The following is a 22396-nucleotide window of genomic DNA, read 5'->3' on the forward strand; positions in this document are numbered from 1 at the left end:
AGGTTTTTCCATCTCCAATAATAAGCAAGGCTGGTGGAAAATGGAACCACTGAACTCTTTAGTGAACACTAGGTAGAAAGTGTGGCTTTAAAACTGGATCATCACAATGCATTACTGGAAAACTAAGCAGTGACATTTAGAGGAATACTTCCTCTGAAGATCCTTTGTCAAGCCACGGTTCTCATCTCATCAGTGGGTCAATAGCTGTCAGCCCGAACCTTCAATACCAGAAAGTACTGCTAATCACTTCCTAATTGCCCAAAGGTGTACAGGAACTGCAATTCCAATAATCCTGATTTTTAAAATTACAGTATTTATTGGCAGCAACTACTACAGCAGAAGCTAGCATGACTGTAGGAAAAAAAATGAGAAAAGGAACTAATTGTTAATTATTAAATATTCTGTAGTCCAAGAGAGATATGGAATTTCTCCTATTTTTAACTGCAATAAGGCTCTTTTGGGGCTCAAATACCAGAATAACTCTCCCAAGGAATTTAAAATCAGCAACAGCATAACGCCCCCCCCAAGTACAAATACTGTACACCTAGGAACCATATCAATGTTCTGTGGTAATCATGATTTAATTTCTGTTTAGATCACTAAAAGTTGCTTTGTTTCATGCTCTAGTTTATGCCACTTAACAAGAGAGATGTCTTCAGCATTGCTGATAAATTTAAAAAAAAGCCGAAGTAAAAATTCCACTCTTTCCCATAAAATGACATGTTTTCACACACACACAGATGCATATTACTAAATCTGTAAAACTATATTTAAGTGATGATGATTATTGTTCCAAGTAACCTTAGTAAGGTTGTTCCAAGTAACCACTAGAGAAAAAATTTCAATTTCAGACAATGCAAGATAGTAAATTTACATAAGGCTATAAAGTTTACACTCTTCCATAATATATATAGATACATGCAAACACTCAAACAGCAGGAATGCTACAGAGTTGTCAAAAGCCCACTGGTTTTTCAGTTACAAACCTGAAAACATGGAAGAAATATACATCTATACCTACATGGAAAACCTAAGACAGACTAGATGGAATAAAGATAACTTCCTGTTCCAATCCTATTTTTAAAAATCACTTACTATAAGCACTTGTTAGATCGTACAATGTTAACAAATGTTACTCTATACATTCAACAAATGCCTCATGACTGCCATAGGTAGCCATTGGTACTACCTCCTCCTTTTTCATTTTTAAGATCATGGACAAAATGAAGAATGCAACTCTAGAATTAAAAAACTCCACTTTTTTTTTTTTAAGAGAAATCAATTTTTTTAGAGATAAGAAACCTACATCCTTCAGCTCAACATCTGACAATTCTGACATGAAAATGTCTCACATTTCAACTTCATTTGTTCTTCAACTACCTATAACAGTAAAAGTTTGAGAGAGGAAACACTGAAGTTTGGAGAAAAGATAAAAAACTCTCTCCACCAAATAGTGAAGCTATGAGTTAACAATTCATGATCTTTCAGGTATAGCACACACCAAAATGGAATCCAAAACAAAGTAAAGTAATCCTTTAGGAAACCAAACACTCTTCTGGACAAGAAAACGAAGCAACCATAGCATCCCTCCTCCAGCCTAGTCCCTGTGTCACTTTTCTTTCATTTCCATTTAACTTACAAGGCTAGGTGACTGGGGCTCCAAGCCTGCAAACATCATTTTCAGCTCTGTAAAAACCAAATCACCATTAACAGTGTAACACTAATTGCCTACAGTCAAACATTACATGTTTTAGTTAACTATTCAGTGGTAGAGCTGCAGAACCTTATTTGCTATTTTTATGTTACTCAGAGCACAGAGCAGGATCTTAGGCTGTGAGAACAAGGCCTCCTGCTGTAAATTTCTACCCTAAACAGAAGCAGGGCTCCCAGGGCAAAGCCGCCCCACAACTCAGCCATCATCCCCTGCAGCCTCCTCAGCAGCAGCCCGTGGCTGGGCAGGGGACAGCGCTGCTGTGGCTCACACACCGTGACATGTGCCAGCTCCATCTGCCAGCTCCATGTGCTGCTGCCTTCCCAGGGATTAGGGACCCAGCTAAAACCTCCTCTGCCTTTGCACCATGCAGGCAGCAGGGAGGCAAGTGCACAGATGGCACCTGAAACAGCACTGTGTCTTTGAGAGCTCTCTTCACCACACCAAGTTTGATCAAAACCAGTTGAATAGCACAAATGTTAGGACAAAACTGAAGGGCACAAAAGGACAATCAATATTACTCTTGCTATGATCACATATGCAAAATAAATGCTTACTTTTTCCTATGTACTCGTGGACAAGTTGCCAGTGTTACATGCTAGCCCAACTAACTTCAACTTTGGATTAGTTTTCTCTCTTAATAAAAGCCAAGCAAAGTATCCTCTATGCTATAAACAAAAGGCATGTGGCCTTCTATAGCCTTTGCAGCATGAAACCTTATTCTCCTTCAGTGCTGTGTAAGTAGCTGTACAAGCCTTCACTTTAATAATGAGAGAAACATGATTGCTGTTCACAACAAACAAATCAACAAACACTGTGTTTCTTTCCTTTCAGTATTAGCCACAATTCACTGCAAATATTAAAGCAATGAAATCTTGAGAGCGGGCAGGTGGCACGATGCCAATATTACATTCTTGATTTCTCTTCCAATAGAAACCAAGACATGGTGGCAAGAAAATGAAACATCAAGAATTGTGTGCAGGGCCCTCAGAGCCCTCCAGCTACTGAGGGCACATACAATAAAGAGGCTACAGCTCAGGAACAGATCCTGACACAGGATGCAGGGAACAGCTTGTTAAGCTCATTATGAGCTACTGCTCTGCCCGATGTCCCTGAGCACTTGGAAACATTTATTATGGCTCCATTACACCATTACCAACGTTCTCAAGCATACAGCTACATCACTTCAGCCTGCAACTTGCAGCTGACCAGCTAAAGGTAAGGTGCTTATATCACATCCCTCATTTCCAGGGAGAGCCCAACTGAGACACACAGAGTGTCATCTCTGGTTTGGCCAGAAAACCAGGAACTGCACAGAAGTCATGCTTCTTTCCAAACTAGAGAACAAATTTCATTATGCATTGGAAGTGAAATGTTTTGGTTGGTAAGGAGAAAAGGTTGCAGACCAAACTCCCTTGATCTATTTTCTGTCTGTGACTGAAGAACTGGAAAACTTCAAAAAAAAAGCCCATGGAAACAAAACACACAATTTATGAAATGGGCAAAATTTATTTGAATTAAGTATCCATTAATGCCTATGAGATCTTGAAAAGCAATGCATGCTAGTAGATATGAACAGAAGACAGGAAGATGTGACTCCCAAGATCAGTTTCATGGTTGACAATCTCTAAAACAGCTAAAATTATAGAACCACATCCATAGCTATGATTACAAATTTTTAAGTAATAGAATTCCCAACAAGTCTGTATGCAGATAAGACAGACACTGTTTGACTCTTTGCAGATGTTATAAGTGGCACCTTATTGTGCAGGAACAAAGTCACAGAAAACCCTAAAGTGGCGAGAATTAATTTACTGCCATGACAGCACTATTTTCCTTAAGAATCATTTGCTTGAGTTGTTTCCTTTTCCAGCACCCTGAATATCAAAATTCTAAGGCAATTTATATAAAAAATTAATTTACTTCTTACACAGTCTTAACTAAGGACACTAAGACTCCATTTCAGTTAGCTATTATTTTAAACATGAGACAGAAGACACCTCAGACACCTCTTCTGCTCTCAAATCACCTGGATGCATCTATCAGTCTGGTAACACACTGTTCAGCATGTCCAACAGACCATTATTGTCATTCCCTGAGCCTAACAAGATTTTCATGTTTTCAGAACATGCTGCTGGCACAGCATCCCCTGCTGCCTTGGCTCCAGCCGGGGAAAGGCTGAACCCTACCCACAGGGTATTGCTTCCAACCTTGCACCCCTGTTTCAGCCATACAGTAATCCCTCAGGTTCTTTGTTCCACTGGGAAGATGTACTACCAGGAGACATTCTGAGAAGTTGTGTCATGCTTGTACACTTGGCAGTCAGTGTACAACTTGCTAAAATGTCCTTTTATTTTAAATGGAAGTGGAAGCCCTTCACAGGGGTACAGGCTGACATGGCCACCTGCCCTCTTGTGCAGAAAATATTCACTGAACTAATCCCCTGCCTTTAGCTCAGGCAATATTTTTACTGGTATGACAAGATGGGCTTTTGAAGTAGCAACTGTCTTACCCCCTCTTCTTCTAGTTCCTTGGCTAGCAATCACTAGGTATTCTGCTCTCTCATCTTTCATTGCACCTGACACCAGTGCATCTCTCAATACCACCTTCCAATCAACCTGTACATGCATCCCTGGCCAAACCAGGCACAGTGAGCTCAGCACAACTGCCTCCCCAGCAAACCTTCAGGGGGAAAAACACTCTGGGCAGAAGAGCTGCTTGGTATTATCTACTACGCTTGGTATTATCTACTACGCTTGGTAGTACAAGAGTAGTCAGAGCCTGACGTGCTCACCTCTCATGCAAAGTCCAACCAAAGAGACACATTCCTCCTCACTCCAAGCTCAGAAGGGCATCTGTTGCTCAGAGTAGCAAGAGAAAGCCAGAAATAAACAACTACTAAGTGTCATGGGCAACATGAGGGGCTCACAAGTGCCAGAAATACCTGTTTTCATCAACTTTTCTAGGGTGAGCTGCTAGGGGAAAAAATTAAAGCACGCTATAACATAGCAACATTAACAATTGTCAAAACAAATGTATACTTAGGCTAAATCAGTCTGAATTGAGACAGTACTTGTGAATATGTTGAAAATTTTTCATAAAAAAAGCAGCAGATTCTTAAATGAAAAGATGAACTAAGTTTGAAATTGAACATTTTCCATCCAATTAATAAGACTGCAGCAGTTTGAGTCTGAAATAGCTTCTTTACCTACTGGTTTCTGCTTGCCTGCATGCTCTGGCCCACTTCAGAGGTATACACGTTAACAGGGATTTTTTTCTTCCACAAGCACTGGCCAACTGTTTTCAATGCAAAGTTATTTCCACTTTTTAACCATGAAAACTAAGAAGCAGTTAAAAATATCATCTTTTAAAAACTGTTCATTGTACAAGGCCATGAAGAAAGAATAATTTTAAAAGTATGGATTGCAAAATTTACTGCTGTATAGGAAAGGGGAATTACAGATTAAGGGAAGACAGTTCCATGTACTCTGTGCATGGACATACACAGTATGAACTGCCCTGCCATTAGGAAAAATATGTTGCAGAAATGAGATTCTCTCCTAAACACTGGGGTATTTTTCCGTATTGCCATTTTAGCAAACAAGTATAAACACTGAGATTTAAACAGAATTTCAACCATTTCAGACTTTTGAAAAACACCCCAGGAAAAAACCAACAGGCCACCACTAAAGAAGTAGCAGAGGGGAAAAAAAAAAGAAGAAGAATAATCACACCAGTTTTAACACAGGCTACTAATACAGCAACAAAACTGTGTGTATAGGGAAAGGGGATATCTTCAAAAGGGGAAAACTTACCAAAAAGCAACTAAAGAGGAGAGGACCTGTGGAAAAACCCCAGCTATCCACATACCCATCATAACTGCCACCATCCAAACAAACCTCAAAACACTGAAATTCTTTGAGCACACATATTTTCTGGCAGACCTTTCCCCTTCTCTGCTATAAGTTTCTTAATGCTTTGACCCAACCAGAGCACAGCTGCAGTTCTTTTTAATCATGGCTGCTGCCAGCTGTCTCCTAAGACTGCCAAATGCTCAGGCCTCATTCAGGTTCCCCCAGCTCTGCTCCATTTTTGGATGGAAAATGACTAAACTGAAATTCCTCCTCACAAAGTAAATATTACTCTCAAAAGCTCTGCAGAGGAAGTAAGATATTACTCTGGCTTAACTATTATTTTCCATGTCCATGTCAGTGTTAAACACAAAACAGAAGTTTAAAAACAATTTGAAAGGAATACCCTCACCAATCTGGTGGTCAAATGCAATTATGTAAAAAACCTGCACTTGGGAAGTTGAAACTTAACTCTAAAGATAGGGCTCCCCACCCACATAAGCAGGATGCAGAGGCTTTGCACAGAGTCACTAAGGTACTACCAGGATAGTATGTCAGGAACAGACTTGATGGCTTAAACCATCTCATTCCCTCAAGGGCATCCATTTTCTGCTATTTACTCTCTGCACTCTGTGCTTTTCCAGCAACCAACCACAACCAGATTGTGCACCCTGGGCCAAGACACACTGAGCACAGCCATATCCCTCTGCTCCTGCACTGCAGAAGCACACGTTCTTAAGAACTGCACTTGCCATTTTGATTTGCTACCTGTAAGTGCACTGGTCCCAAGTGACAAATGAGGGCATTAAGAACTATCTAGAAAAACAAAAGAATCAGACAGCAGTCAACAGACAAATGCTCTCTTATAGCACCAAGAGCAAAACTACTGCCAGAGCAAAACCTGTTTGAATACCAGTACACAGGAACAAAGGACAAGATGAGGAATAGCTGTTTTCATTATTGCTCTAAATGTTAAGGGGAAAGAAAATAATTTGTTCTTTTAATCATAAAGAGCCTCCTCAAAGGTCACTGCCAACACAATAACCACAAAATCCATACTTAACATTACAACACAGGAAAAAGGGACACAATTCTTACACCATTCTGTAGTCTGGAAAGATTTTTTAAGCCATTCTATTTCTCCACAGCAAGCAAAACACATTTTCAAGAAATAAATTCATAGGCTCTAAGACAAACCAGACTTAATCCATGCCCAATTAAAATACTTCTCCCCTAATGCATGATTAAATACCTAATTTTTCCTTAGAATTAATGCAGGAAAGGAATATTCTCTCATAGTCCATAAAGCAGAACATGAAGTGTGCAGAGATTACCAACATCTCTCAACCCAAGTGTTGGTACTCTGATGGGGAGTACCAACCCCCTGGACAGACCCTCTGAAGGCCTGAGTTACAGAGCTCAGCACTGGGCACAAAAGCAAAAGCCAGCAGATCATCACAGCATCCAGAGTCAAAATGCAAACTCCCACTACAATGCCAGAAGTATTTCCATAAGCTGAAATAGCAAACTAGCTGTCCAAAGTGAAACATACTGATACACTAATATAACTACGAAATGCCATACCAACTCCTAAAATTCATCAAACTTTGACATGAATTTTCATGAAAAACTGTACTACATTAATTCAATCTATAAGCTAACAAATATTCTAAAAGAGCCAACTTATAAACTTTGCTCTGCAAGGCTATGCTTTTATACCAAAACTTGCATGAAATACTATTTGGGTTTACATCTTATAGAATAAACTTAACAGTTAAAAAGAAATCCCACCAGACTGTTTCAAAAATCCAAATATTGTTCTGAAGGTTTTTACCTTACCCTACTGTAAGACTGTCCCAAAAAACTTAATTTTCTAAGTAGCTGCATTTTTGCTTTATATGAATTACCAGTGTGATATTTTTCTAATGACACAACTTACTTTCCAGCTACCAAGTTCTCCCTACCTTCACAAAGATGACCTAACAGTAACTATTAATACTGAACAGTCTTTTGTTGCTTCAAATTCACCTAAACTCCTATCTGCAAATTACCTGCTACATCCAGGATTACTCATAGACACTCTTCAGACAGTATTAAGTCTTGATCAAGCAACATTAGGGTAAGATTATGAGAAGCTTTCCACATTAAGAGCTTCTCAAAGCCTTTAAAATGAGATTGTTACAAGCACTAGCTGAAGGCTATTAAAAAAAAATAAAAAAGACCAGCAAGTTGTACCATTTTAAATAAAAGATACACATCCTCAACTGTGTTACATGGCTGCACAACTACTAAAACAAACCCCCAAATCAACTGCTTTTTAATACCAAACATTAGCTAAAATTAACAGACATTGCATCACCTTCATTTTAATGTCCAGAGCAATGGCCACTGAGGCAGGATAATACAACTGGAGCAGAATTAACTGTACCTCTCAGTTTGTGCAAAGCCATGCTAAGTCACATTTTTCAACTCAGTCTAACTCTTAGCATTATCTTCACCTATATTAAAAATTAAGGCACAACGATGGCTCATGCACTGTCTGGGCAGTATGAGGAGAAGGACTAGCAAATTGCACTTGAAAACAAATTAACAAGCACTTTCTTCAAAATCAGTACCAACACAGCCTGGTTTCCCACACCCAGAGATACAGTGCTGTATGTGGGTTAAGGCTGAGCTCACACTGCAGTCTTGCTTACACTGGGAATATTAATGTTCTTCTACCTGCCTGCTTTCCCTCCCAGCCCCCACCCCTTCCCTTCCTCCTCAGAAAGAGTCAAGCTTGTTGTCTTAAGGATCTCTGAGCCCTTTGGACAAATCTGGTTGAATCTGGTGGAGTTCAAGAGTCACCAGGAAGGGGAAAATTATTACAGGGAGGGCAAGGACATGTAAGCAATTGAGGTACATACACTATTACAGTCCTCCCAAGTCCCTTCATCCTCCACAACCCTATCCCAAATCAATCAAATTAACTCTGTAGTTTTGAAAGAGCCTTCCCAGTAAACTTTACTGAACAGTCACTACAACAAAGAAGCCTTTGAAGTACCTACATTTACACTGGCTGACTATACACCACTATCTCTAATTGCTCAGTGTGCTGAGCAACGTCCTCAGAGACAACTTTTATTTATTTTGGATCAGTTTACACACAAGTATAACAGCAGCTTAAACATCCAAGTTTTACTTACACTAACTGACAAAAAGAAACACTACCACCAAGACTGCAGTCTTTAAATAAGGGTAAGGAAACCAAAGACCCTCCGAGGATGCTCTGCAAAGATTCATTTGCAGCTGAATTTCATTTCTGAAGAAAGATATGAAAAGTGTTTTTATCTTCATTTGACTGGGTGTCAACAGAATGTAATAGACTCTGAAAGAACAGAACCATCAGATTAAGATACAGCTTGTCCTTCACTACTTCTGGCTGAACTGCCAGAATCAGTAACAAATACCTCAGAAAATCAGAACAGAACTCCTTCAGTAAACTGTGCTTTAAGTAACCTCCCCCTCTGCATTCAGACCACCACCACACTCAAAAGTTGGAAGGACTTATCCACCAAGATTCATCAGCTTCCTCCTGTTCAGAGCTGAATATTTATGATATACACAGTGTTATCTAAAAAGAAGTTCTAGAATTTGAGTTTTTCTGTGCTAAATATTGCATTTTATTATCTTCCACAGGACTGGAATCAGTAAGCACCAATGAAACTGCTCAAGACTGTTCCTCTTGGCCTTTCACACATGATGAATTTTCAGAGCTCTATCACATTTTCTCCCCACAGCTCTCTCACTTTCTTTTTCAACCTGAAAAATACTGTTCTGACAGAGGTTGTCTACAAGGAAACCATTTCACTGTAAAACCTGTTCTACTACAATCTCTCATTAAAACCAAGGAAATGCACTGTTTCTTCCCCTTAGAAATACTGGAGAATGAACTTACTCCATTTCTTATGAAAACAATATTCCAACTTTAAAATCCTCTAATTTTTATTTCCAGTCTGAGGATGAATAATAGTTAAAGAAAGCTGCTGAAAATCTATGAAAGCAAGAAATATTTTAGCAGCAAAAATAAAGAGCAAGATCAAAAAACAACTAAACATCCTACAAATGTAGCTCAAACTATAGCTCAAATCAGCATTTCCTAGGTTTTCTTGAATTACATCCCTAACATATATAGAAAAAATAACTGAACTGTGACTATCTTCTACTATTCGGTATCTTCTTGTTTACAGCATTAACAACTGAACAAGTCCACTCCAATTTCTAATCCCTGGGTTAACTATATTTGAGACATGAAAGTTATATAATTTCTTCTCATTCAAATTGATTTTGATAACCCAGAGCAAGTCAGTAGGTGTCATCTTCATCTAGGTTCATCTAATGTGATCTTCTACCCAATTATAGAAGCTGTGGTTTAATCAGCCCATTATACAAAAACCTCTCATGAGATGTAACAACATCTAATATTTTCCAAGACTGACTTGAAGAAAATTACAGTGCTGTTCAGCTCCAAGGGCCCTGTGAACTCCCCTCTGAAAAGTATTAAGCCATCTTATGAACACTGCAGAGCCCAAAAACACCTCTAAAAGGAAGTCTGACAGAATGCAGTCTCAGGGGTCTGAAGTTTTTTTATGTACAACCTGATATAGTTGTGCAAATTACAAAATGTTTGTGCAGCTGAAGTTCAGAAAACTACTCTTCCACCTAAATAATGTAACAAAGCATGGCCTAAGCTGTATCTTCAGCTTCATGGCTGTAAACACGTGCCCACACTAAATTCTACTACCACTAACTCACTGCTATTGAAAATACGTGTTTAAAAACCACAAATGCACTCAGCAATTTTAGAAAAGGAATGTTATTATTATTCCATTTTATGGAATAGCTAGACTAAGTGGACTAACATACTGCCCTGAAGCTAAAGCACAGTACCTCCATCTGCAGACACAGATTACAGAGCCAAAGACCTCAGAGCAGTATGTAAAACACAGAATGCTCCTTAGTGCTTTTGGTTAAATACTCTACAATTGTTTACAATTAAGAATTGCCCCACAGTTTTATCAGAAAACTTAAAAATCCCTTGAAAACACAAAGTCTAAAAGGAGGTCAGCAAAAATCAGAGGAAAATAGAAGTATATGGACAGTTGAGCAAACAAACCTGCAGTTACAAGTTTAGCACTGCTGCTCTTGCATTCTCCATCTTCCACACTTTTGCTTGTGCTCTTTTCTTTCAAGAGGGGAACAGTATTGTCAAAAGGTATGCACTTGCTGGAGGCAACATTTTCTCCGCTGTCTGGCTGATTAATTCTGCTGTTTGCTTCAAGTAGAGGAGTGAAGTCCTCAGACTGAGCAGCTTCACCAGATTCCAGCTGTGAGGAGCTTTTAGCCTGTGACACATTCTTTGAAGACACAGGAAGAGATTCTTCATCACTGTCAAATCCAAATGGATCCTCTGTTACCTCATCTTCAACTTTGGGTTTCTTAGGAACTTCAGAAATATCTGGTTTGACACTGGGCCTCTTCTGTCCTAATTTGGCCATGAAGGTGGTTTCTCCCCATTTTGTACTGAGGGTGGTCCGTTTGTTGGAAAACACTTCATCAAACTTGGAACTGCCATTTCCTCCTTTCCGGCTGTAGGTCTTTCCAAATCGGGATGTCATTTTGGCTCCTGTTTCATATTCTCTGTTGTGAAAGAAAGAAGAAACATCAATTCATCACCTCTAGAACAAACAACATGATTGTTACTTCACCCTTTATTGGGCCTACAAGCACCAGGCATGTACATTGCCTGGTGATCAGATCCATCACCTGCTTCTTTCTAGACTCACTCATTCACAGGTGACTGTCATTAGGGCAAAGGATCTGCATTAAGCACCCACTAAAATAAATTGAAATTCAGCTACTTGCACATTTATAAACCAATGGCACAATGAATCCTTAAGAAAAAAATCTTCTAAAAATGGTATTTCTTTGCTCTAATTTTATATTTTCAAGGATAGAAGGCACTTTCATAAAACAACTCAGCAATATTTTCACATCTGAACACGCAACTCCCTCCTAGAGTCCAAGAGCACAGCATGGCATTAAAAAAATCTCTTGCCAGTTAAACACAAAAACTGTCAGAATATTTCACATTGCTGTCGATGTATTTTAAGTACTAATTAATCACAATGATGACAATTCCATCCCATGTTCATCTCTCACATTCACTTAACAAGTGTTTTACTTGGTAACATGATGTGGTCAGGACTGGTGCACAGCAATCCCCCACAGTAAATCTGATTCACCAGGGGACAGAACAGAGACACTGCTCAATCCACTTCTAAGAACATGCAGGACACCTTCAGCAGGCCCCTGTGAACTGTTACTGCTCACTGGCTCTTGCAAGCACAACCACTCCACTGCTTGCTCAGAAGAACAGAAGGGTAAAAGGAACAGATTAAGCAGGAACACATTTAGGAGTTCCTTGCATGTGGTGTTGTTCTACTTTTGTTTAACTCAAGAAGGAAGACTGACCACCTGGGGGATTTTTACCCAAAAACAAATACTTCCACTACTGGACAAATGACAACATAAACTCCAAACCCTCCTATCTGTTTTGTGAAGCACTATTTCTCTCTTTTTGGCCCAAACATGGATAGGAAATTGCAATTCTTTATAGTCAGCCTGAATCTAATCAAGTCCATCTTTCTCTCTGAAACTCCTCTCCATACTGGAAAAGAGTCTGCTAAAAAAGACAGTTATTTAAGCTACATAACCAAAGAAATCTAACTTCTGAAATGTTAACTAACTTCATATAAATATATGAAAAATGGCAGTTAAAATAATTTTTATGGGACTTATCATGATCTATTTGTTCAATACAACTGTTTTTATTATTACTCCCCAAATATGTGACATACTGTCTTTCCTATTTTAGTTTTCATCTCAACATTCAGTTTCTCAACCTGAAGTGTCAGTTTTGCATCTACCAAAACTGCCAGACTGCTTTCCAGAAATGTCCCTCTATCACTTCATTCTAGCAAGACTGTCTCACTAATAATAGTCTCCCTCTATTAGACCAGGCCAACCTTCACTTACCATAGGAACCAAGCAATTCATGGGGAGAAAATCCACGGAGAAGATTTAAAGTGAATTAAAATGATCACATTTGAACTTCAGAAGTTTATCAGGCAGATGGTGATGCAATGCAGAAGAGCTACAGGAACACCCACTTTGGGAAAGGCTCTTTTTACATGTGGTGCAGCTGAGGGAAGGTGAAGGCAGGTGCTTATCTGCTGAGCAGAACTCTGCTGCAAAAGCCCACTCTTCAGAGGGCTCCTGCCTGCTCCTAGGAAACAGCACTCTTTAACCCCATCTCCTCTTTTCCCCACACACATCACTGCCAAACTTCCTTTTTTCCTCCCCTGTAGGTAGCTCCAATTTTCTATCTATGCATAGTTTAGAAAGCAAACTAAATCTAAATTACCAGTTTTATTTCGCTGATGCTTGTATTTGTAATACCAACCAAAATATTTTAGACCAGAACAGCCAGGTTTTTGAGGTGTAGAAGCTAAAGTAAAATATTTATTAACATCTCAGTTTCCAACAACTTACAGGAAAGAAAAAAACATTTCACTCATCACTAGCACACTTTCCTCCCCTAAACCGTCAAGACTCAAATAAGTATTAATCATAATAAGCATTGTAAGAAGTACTCGAGTATTTTTGATACTACATTCCCAGCCTATGCAAAGATAATGAAATATTTAAATTATGGCTTGTGGCTTGCAGTTCCAAAGAGAAGATTCCTGTAGTCAAGAGGAGTTTATTTTCAGAAAGTGAAGCACATTTTCTTATTTGTATAATTTAAAATTAGGAGAATCTTATAAGAAGTTTTAAATCAAAATATCAAAACCCAAATTAATACTCAATACAATGTGCATAGTTAAAAGACGAGTATTAGGAAAATATAAATACGTTATGCTATAAACTTGTGTCTTAGATTTAAGAACATAAAGAGGTGCCTCCCTACACGAGAGCATCAACAGAATAAGATTTTTACTCTTTACTTACAATTTTCTCTCGATTTTTCACTCAGAGGGAAATAAAACACTTGCTCAATTCCTGTTTCCACTCCCTGCCTCCCTCGCCTGCATTGTGCCGCACCATTTGGAGCAGCGCAAGCAACGTAAATAGGTGTAAAAACCCAAAACACAGTTCTCCCTCATTTCCCAGCGCTAACTCGGCGGACCAGCTGGAGACAAAAAGCCCGGTAATTGCCCAGGAAGCCCATCAGCCACCCCTACTCATCGCTCCTCTCTACACCGCTCCTCTTACATAATCAAAGCAAAGAAAAATAGGTTAAATGCACGGAGGCAGAAGGAGCTGATGAAATCCCACGGTGACAGTTTCTTTTTTCCTCCCTCCCCCTGCGGCGGGGGGGGGTGGGGGGTGTGCGAGCGGAACCGGGTCACCCCACCGCTCCCTGATGTCATTTCCCCTCCCGCCCGGCCGCCTCCCCCGCCCCGCCGCACCACCGGCCCACATTACACAAGTGCCCGGGGCAGCCGCGGCCCGGCCCGCGGAGCCGCTCCCCGCCGCCGCTTCACCCCCGGTCCAACTCCCGCCCCGCAACTTCGCGCCGGCCCGCGGGCGGCGGCCCCGCACGCCCCTCCAGGCGGGACAGCGCCGGGGGCCGCGGCGGCGGCTGCTGCCCGCGGGGTGCGGGCCCCGCTCCGCGGCCCGCGCGGCCCCCGCCGCCCCCTTACCCGGCACCCACCTCGGCGTCAGCGGTGGCGGCAAGTGCCGGGCGCGGGCCCGGCCGATGTGGCTCCGGCCGCGGGTTCGGGCCGCCGAAGCGCCGCCTGCGAAAGGCGCTCAGCCTGCGGGACGCCTCCGCCCCTCCGGCAGCGGGACCCTCTCGGGGTGTCGCGGGCGTCAGGGCCCCCGGCGCCGCCTCCTCCGGCGCCGCTTCCTCCGCGCCGGGATTATCGCCGCGCTCGGGACGGGCCCCGGGACCATCTCTCCGCCATTTGCCCCCGCTCCTTCCTGCCGTCACCGCGCGCGCCCCGCCCCCCGCCGCCGCGGCCAATCGCCGCGCGCCTCGCTCGGCCGCCCGCGCCGCCTCCGCGCCTGCGCCCTGCCGCGCGGTGCCCGCCGGGAGTTGTAGTTTGCGGCGCGGCGCGGGCCCCGCAGGGCCCGGGCCCGGCCCCCGGAGCCGGCGGGCGGGTCCCCGCGGCGGGACGGCCCGAGACGGGACGGAACGGGGTGGCCCGACCTAGCGGGAGCCGCCGCCTCCCCGCGGCCGCCTCCGCCCGGGCCCGCGCGGAGGCTCTGAAGGCGGGGCCAGCGGGGCCCGCCGCGGGCAGCCCCGACCGGCCCCACCCCGATGGCGCTCAGGCCCAGGTGGGTCCCGGCGCCCGTCGAGGAGTGTGGGAGCAGCCCGGGCAGCCCAGCCCGGCTGGAGCCGCGGAGGGTCAGAACTCTGCCCGGGAGCTGGGCAAGGCAGCAGGCGCTGCAGCGGCCCTGCGGGCACTCCATGGGAAGTTTGCGGTGCCTCGTGCAGGGCACAGGAGCCCCCTGCGCTCGGTGCCGCCCTGGCTGTACTCACAGTGCGTGCCCGGCCGCCACATCCGCTCCGGGCAGGAAACATGCTCTGCACACAGGGCCCGGAACGAACCGGGCAGGCTCTGAAACTGTGGCTCTCACATGCTCCCACTTCCACAAGCTGTCACATCCACCCACACGCGTTAGATTTATGCACACCTTTGAGGCTTCAATTAATGATACACACTGTGCAGAGAGCAAAAACGCTCCACAAGGATTGTGTCATGCGGCAAATACATATGGACATCAAACAGTCACCAAATCCAACATTTTATATTCTGTAGGCAGTATTTTGTAAAATCCTTGTAGGACAGACAACTAAGGATGCATGACAAGAAAAACATTAAACAACATCATGCAGATGTAGTTTGGTAATTTTTCAGAGGAGTGAGGAACTCAGAAAAGTAAAATGAAATTCTACAACTTTGAAGTCTAAAATGGTTTCACATCACATGCTTATACTCAAACCATCGTTTGAGGCTTTACAAGGCTTTACAAGACAAGTCCCAAATGCAGAACTAATTAAGAGGCTGATTTCACTGCACAGAAGAGGTTAGAGTTGTCTCAATACCTCTAGGTTTTTTCTTAATTTAATATTTACTTTACCCAAAGGCAAAATCACTGCCTCACAATAAGAAGATGCTAGACTATGGTTTTGTTTAGTGATCCTCTGAGTAAATCTGGTCTTTGCTGCATCTCTACTGATGTGTTGGAGCTTTCAGGCATTACTTCTGAAGCACAAACATGCTGTGAACATGCTCTCTAAATCCAGCCTACAACTGGCACTGCTGGAGGAAGTAGAGATAAAACCAACAGGGCCTTGCAATGAGAAGTACAAGTTTCATTTGGAATGTGGTTGAGGTTTGTTTTGTGTTTCAGACAAGCCTTACAAGCTCAGCTGTATCTCACCACCTGACTCAGTTACTGAAGAGCCATTAAAAACAGGCTACAGACTTTAAAATCTGTAATTTGACTACAAAAACTGAGAAGATTGTTCTCCTGAGAGTATTCTTGATCAGAGCCACTAAATAGCTAATTTAAACTCCAAGAGTAAAATGGATAGCTAAACCTGTTTGAGTTTGCATAGCCTTATTTGGTGACTGATCTGTTAGACAAAGAGGAAAAAACAACTGTGAGAGCTTGAAACACTGAGGCTCTGACAAGTCCTTCACAACATAAAAGTTGGTCCTGAGAACCAGAAAAAGTGAAGAATATGGCCAGAGTAAGGAAGTAACACCAAGATACTATTAGGAAATAGTTTCTATTTTGATATGAAGCTGGAAGAATTGAAATTAAATTAGCTCTATTTCTGACGTAAAGCTGGGATACCTAAGTCACTAATACAGTAATGGAGAGAATTTTGCAGTCTAATGGTAGTAATTGGATGTATTTGAAAGTTCTTACCCACCTTATACCCCTGGGCTAGCTTTATATTTCTAGCTGTATTTCCAGTCTTTGTAGAAACCCCACACAGAGTAATCCAAACCACTGCAGATTCAGGGTCATGAGGGAATTTCCCATGACTAACAGAGGATAAATTAAACTCATTTATGTGCTGCCTATCCTATTCTGGGTACCAGCACAAGCCTGTAAGTGAAGCCTTTTACTAGATGATGATGGCAAAACAAATCTTGTTGTGTTCAAGAACAGCAGAGATGTGCCAGTTTTACTGCCCCAACATACCTGAGGTACTTTGAAAATCTGACACCCTGTATCTTACTAAGCTTGGCAGTTAACACATTAAGCTCTGCTATTTCCATTTGCATCTGGCTCACCTCAAATATGCAAGTAGCATGGCAGAGCAAATAAAAGCCAAATCCCATCTGCGTTTGGCAGTAGGTATGTTTCATTCTCAGAGGGTGTAATTTAACAGGCATTTTATGCTTTTTGTGAAATTATATTACTGTTGGTTGCCATCTCCATTCACACCAAAAAATCCCCAAATCCAACCACACAAATCCTTTCACAAAAAAGCAGCTCATTAAACATTTGGCATTTGTCTTCATGAGAACAGCAGTGGAAGATAATGCAGCTATTTTCAAAGATTAGTTTTTCCACCTTAAAAGTTTTCTGAGAAAGCCTAAGTGAATCCTGCAGCTTCCCATTACTGCCTGTCCCCCAAATCCTTCCAAATAAACTACCATCTTTGCTGCTTATGATAAAGTCAGACAGCCCTGAAAAACACAGCTCAAATGCATCAAAGGTGGATATAAAAGAGATAAAAACATAGTAGGAAGGAATATATAAACAGGACAGAACAGTTATTTGGATACACTGCATCTTAATACACTCTGGACCCCTCTCAGTTTTCCTCTTGAGGTTCTGTGCCAGGACCTGTGCGGGGCAAATAATACAGCATTTTCCAAATGAGCTGCAGCCTAGTACAGAGCCTTTCAAAAACATTAAAACATTTTAAACTTTCTCCCAAAAGAAAAGGGAGGCAATGCAGTAGGAAAACAGAAGGTTTCCCATGCAGCAGATACTCTTGGGGCAGATGAAGACAGTCACATCCTTCCAGAAAGCTGCCAGGAAGGTTTCTCAGTGCTGCCTCATGGACAAAACATAGCATTTGAGAGTAATAGCAGCATGATTGAGGCTACAGGTTTTAAAGGGACCATAGTAGTAGGCATCCTTTATATCAAGTACATGAATTAGCACCATTATACACCCTTGCTCCAGTCCTTTTCCCACAAAAAGGGAATAAGCTCATAATCCATTGCTCTTTTTCCCTGTGAAGCACTACCCAGGAAGCACACAGTAGCTCATCGGAAAGCTCTCCCCATTGCTCCTCATGCCTAAAATGTTCTTCTCCTCACATCTGAAAGCCTCTCAGTCCACTCCTCCTCCTCTGCCTCTCAGCCTAGTCACCATTTGCCTTTCAAGTTCTCAGCTTCCTGTAGTGCTTCCTTCCTTGCCTCTTGTCCAGGTGGGAAGGGATGGGGGTGAAGAGGATGTCCTGCTGCACTCACAGCTGCTGCAGTGCTTTCATGTCCCAGTTAGCAGCACTTACAATGCTAAACATTTTGGTGCTTTTTGCTTTTTCTTTGCCAAAAGTCACCATGCTCCCGTAGCTGTCCTTCAAATGTCACAGGCACACACGGGTGAGAGCACACAGCCCTTGCCATTTCGATTCACTGGGGCGAGAATTTCCCCCTTGCTATTTGCACAGCAAAGGTGAGGGGAGGGTAAAGAGACACATGAAGTAACTAATTACCATATTTTAGTCCTAAAATGGTTACTAAGACCTCTCCTAAAATAGTGACTAAGGCTTTAGTATCACCAGTAACATGCTGGAGGAAGGGCAGCAGCACCAGCCCCAGCAGCAGCACGGGATCGCAGGAATGGCAGGGGTGTACTGAGAGCTGCACGGGGCACACGTGGTGGGCTGACCCAAGCTGGATGCCAGCTGTCCACCAAAGCTGCTCTGTCACTGCCCTCCTCAGCTAGGCAGGGGAGAGAAAATACAACAAAAGGCTCATGGGTCAAGAAAAGGGCAGGGAAACATCACTCACTAACTACTGTCACAGGCAAAACAGAATTGACTTGGGAAGATTAGTTACATTTATTACCAACCAAGTCAGAGTAGGATAATGAAAAATAAAACTAAAATCGTGAAACACCTTCTTCACATCCTCCCTCTTCCCAGGCGTAACTTTGCTCCCAGTTTTCTCTATCTCCTCCCCACTCTCACATATTCCCCTCTCCAGCTGCAGTTAGGCAGTTTTCTTCTTCCCTTTCTTATATCTGTTATCCCAGAGGTGCTACCACCATCACTGCTGGGCTTGGCCTTGGCCAGTGCTGGGTCCATCTTGGAGCCAGCTGGCAAGGGCTGTGTTGGACACAAGGGAAGCATCTGAGCCTCTCATAGAAGCCACTCCTGCTACCAAAAAGTAGAAAGTACAGGGGCAGGGAAAAAGGAGAGATCTGCAACCCAGTGTACAGCAAAGTATAATTTCTGTCAAGAATTTGGCTTTTCTTAGTGAGGTATTTCCAATGAATATTGTACTGCTAATTTCTGACACTGAACCCTGAGAAGAAGGACTGAAAGGCGTTCAAACAGGGGATCTTTATATAGCTTTGGATCATAGTTTTCAGTAGCTGTCTCCTCATAGTAGAGGCCATGCCAAGGCATTAAGTTTGATAACCAAAAGGCTAAAACAAACACTGCTGGACAGACCAAAGGAATGCTTATATCAGTGCAGCAAAGAGCCAGATCCCCATCATTTAAGAAATAAAAGTTCCCTGGATCATGGCATTACTGAATCAGGCCCAGACAAAAAAGTTGTGCTACTCCTCCTACCTCCTCTCTGGCCTGCACACCCACCTGTTGCAATCATGTGAGAGGCAGCATCGTCCCTGCAATGCCAGAGCCTCTGGAAAGACTCGTTTCACTCGATGAACCAACAGTAGTCACTCACCTACGGCTAAATTCTCAGTGGTTTTCTGTGCAGCTTTTTCCCCTAGGTGATCAGCCTGTAAGTCTACTGGAAAAACCTGTGGTGAAACACTAGTGGGAAAGCACAAAGTAGCTTTCACCTTGTTATAATCATCAAGGTCAGAACTTTATTCAGCTATGCAGTATACTCCCAGCAAGCTCTGCTGAGAAAGTAACCACCTGTGCTGTTTCCCACTGAAAATTTTACAATGTGCCAACATGTTTTGGGAGAAAAAAAAACAAAACAAAGGCATTTGCAATAAGAATGCAGACTCACTTTAAAATCCACAAGGAAAGTCTAGGTTCCTTCCTTTGAACAAAGCAAGTTCCCATTGTTGTATAAGGAATAAAAGGGTGCAGTCTCTCTCAAATACCTGAGATCTCTCACAGCCCTGTAGGATGATCAGACTGAATACCAATCTTTCCTTCTTCCTGATTTTTTTTGGCTTCCTTTTAAGATATCTCTGTTTCACATTATTATTGAATTTCTGTCTGTCTTTATGGCAACAGCTCTTAAGGAAAGCTACCAAACTGTGTCCACATTGTGCTTGCTGGGGAAAGAAAAACATGGGAACCCATCAAGAAATTGGTTCTTATAACAAGCTCATTGGTGCAACTGTCATTGTCCTACCCTATTCCTCCTCCAGCAATAGGGGAGAAGCCATTTCTGTTGCTTATTTTGCTGCTTTGCTTCCTTCATCTTTTAAAAAGGGCAGGTATGTGACCAACACTTTATCTTCCTTTGTCCTCTTAGTTTTGATTATTGGATGTGGCTGTCACATGCAGATGCTGTAACCTGTAACCATTACCTTTTGAGTTTTAATTTACAAGAGTTTTGTTTGCAGATTAACAAATTTTTTGGTACACTGGAACCAGGATGCGTGGCCATTGAGGATTGTGAGCAATGCTACAAAGGATGGCAACATCAACTACAACTGGAGAAGAAACTCCAGAGAATTAAAACTGATGTAACTAATGAGGTCTGAGTGGACGTGTCCCTGAACGTCATGACAGAATTCATGTACTAGCTAGCAAATTAAGCTGATAAAATGAAACTTGAAAAAAAAAATCAAATTAAGATTTCCTCATGGGAATATAGGAAGCAACAAAATATCAGTTAGTGACTTCATTAGCTTCCTCCCAGAATAGAGCTCTGAACAAATTACTTTCACCTTTACTCAGACTACAATGCAGCACCACCAAGAAAGCTGCAATGTCTGTTGCACAAGACCCTGGTATGTCCAGGGCCTTACACTGTGTCAGTTTTGCAAAGCTGTTCACACTTAAGGCTCCCTGCATACAATGCAACCATGTCCCATGAAATCACAGCACAGCAAAGATCACACCACAGCATGGAGCAGAGGGCCTGTTAATGAGTGGTGGCAGAGCACACTCAGAAAAGTGGCTAATGATAACAAAAGGCTGAAAACATCTGTGCATTGCCTGCTTCTTTAGACGTGTCACGGAAATGACTCATTACTGGATCAGCCACATGTAAGGGCAACAGAGCGGGCAGTGCATTTACTGTCCAAAAACACATTATTATTCTAATAATACACTGCCCTCCAGGCAGCCTCCTTATGCTAGACTTCTCTGCTGGATCTGTGACCTTGAAATTCTGAGATAAATGTTTATTGTGTGGCACAGTTTTTTTTTTGGTAAACATTTGAAAGAAATTGGAGGAATTACTGATGCAAGAATTTAGGCTCAAACTAAGATGCTTTGACTAAATCAAAATGTCTCCCCAGTGGTTTTTATAAAAAAATAAGCCTTGTACCATGGCTTGGGGAAAACAAAACATAATTCCTTTTATCTTTTAGTGATGATAACAAGTGGCTTGAACAGCATGCCAGCGTCTACTTAGTGGTTTTTGTGCCTTTCAGATGGTAGATACTTAAGCATACTTGAAAGCTCATCTCAATCAAAATACCTTTACTGATCTGCTGTCAAGCAAACACACAACAGACAAGTTCATTCAAAAGGAAAAAATCATTTATGCTCTACTTCAGCTCAATTCCAAGTCTTCTTCAGCACAGTACTGCATCTTTAATATAAAGTAATAACATTTAAATGTTGTTCATTAAATGCTTTCTCAGTCCTGCAGAGAGCTGTTTTGTGGCTGACAGGTCCTTCCTGTCCCAATCAGTTCCCAGACTCTAATTTTCAACACAGGTCCAAAAAAAGGAAGAAACAAAGTATTTAGGTCTTTTGGCTTAATTTTCCATTTTCTTCCCACCACCAAATGCAAGATTGGGCAAGAGCTGAGTCATCATACAGGCACTGCTAAGTAGTTTCATTTTTGTATAAAATTGAAGGCTTTGGTCATTATCAGCTTGGACCAGGTTCAGTCATGCTGCAGAGGAAGAAAAAATCAGAATCTTTCTCAAATCATTGAATTATCCACCAACAGTTATCAGTAGCTAAGGCAGGAAAAAACAGTTGAGAGAGCATTGATCACATTTCTTCATTTTAGTGTATGTACGTCATCATGTACAAATATTGAATGTTCTCTATGAAATAAAGGTTCGATTAAGCAGAAAAGATGTTTTAAAGCAGTAACAGCTCTCTGCTGGACTCCAGTGACACCTACTGGTAAACAAAGAAGTTACCAAACATTTCTTTAAAATGAAGCAGCAGTAATTTATGTACCTGCCCTTAGGATTACTAATAATGTTTTTGGCAGCTCAGGCTATGAACCACACCACAATCAGGTGTTAGAGTTAATTAAACAGTGTATTTATTTTTCAAAATTGGATTTTGACTTCATCTGACTCTTAACTATTTGAAACTGCATTTTTATCACTCTGAAGGTAT

The 22396-nt window shown here is 42.1% G+C and overlaps 1 protein-coding gene across 7 annotated transcripts in view; it reads right to left on the bottom strand.

The window, feature by feature from the left end:
- The window catches only part of WAPL (WAPL cohesin release factor), a 134630-nt gene that overhangs the window by 50320 nt on the left and 61914 nt on the right, over positions 1 to 22396 (bottom strand). For 2 of the 7 annotated variants that reach the window (XM_071438696.1, XM_071438690.1), the window contains exons 1-2: positions 14321 to 14609; positions 10718 to 11241 (exon numbers count right to left, since the gene is read on the bottom strand). In XM_071438696.1, coding sequence (XP_071294797.1) covers positions 10718 to 11219 — 502 coding nt within the window. In that variant the 5' untranslated portion in view covers positions 11220 to 11241; positions 14321 to 14609. Of the gene's footprint in view, positions 1 to 10717; positions 11242 to 12639; positions 12780 to 13614; positions 13956 to 14320; positions 14610 to 15151; positions 15173 to 22396 lie in introns of those variants that run through there. The other 5 variants (XM_071438692.1, XM_071438691.1, XM_071438695.1 and 2 more) reach the window with 4 other exon arrangements.

Source organism: Agelaius tricolor, unplaced genomic scaffold (genome assembly GCF_023055355.1).
Source record: "Agelaius tricolor isolate 1412-34295 unplaced genomic scaffold, bAgeTri1.0.p SCAF_13, whole genome shotgun sequence".
NCBI lineage: Eukaryota > Metazoa > Chordata > Aves > Passeriformes > Icteridae > Agelaius > Agelaius tricolor.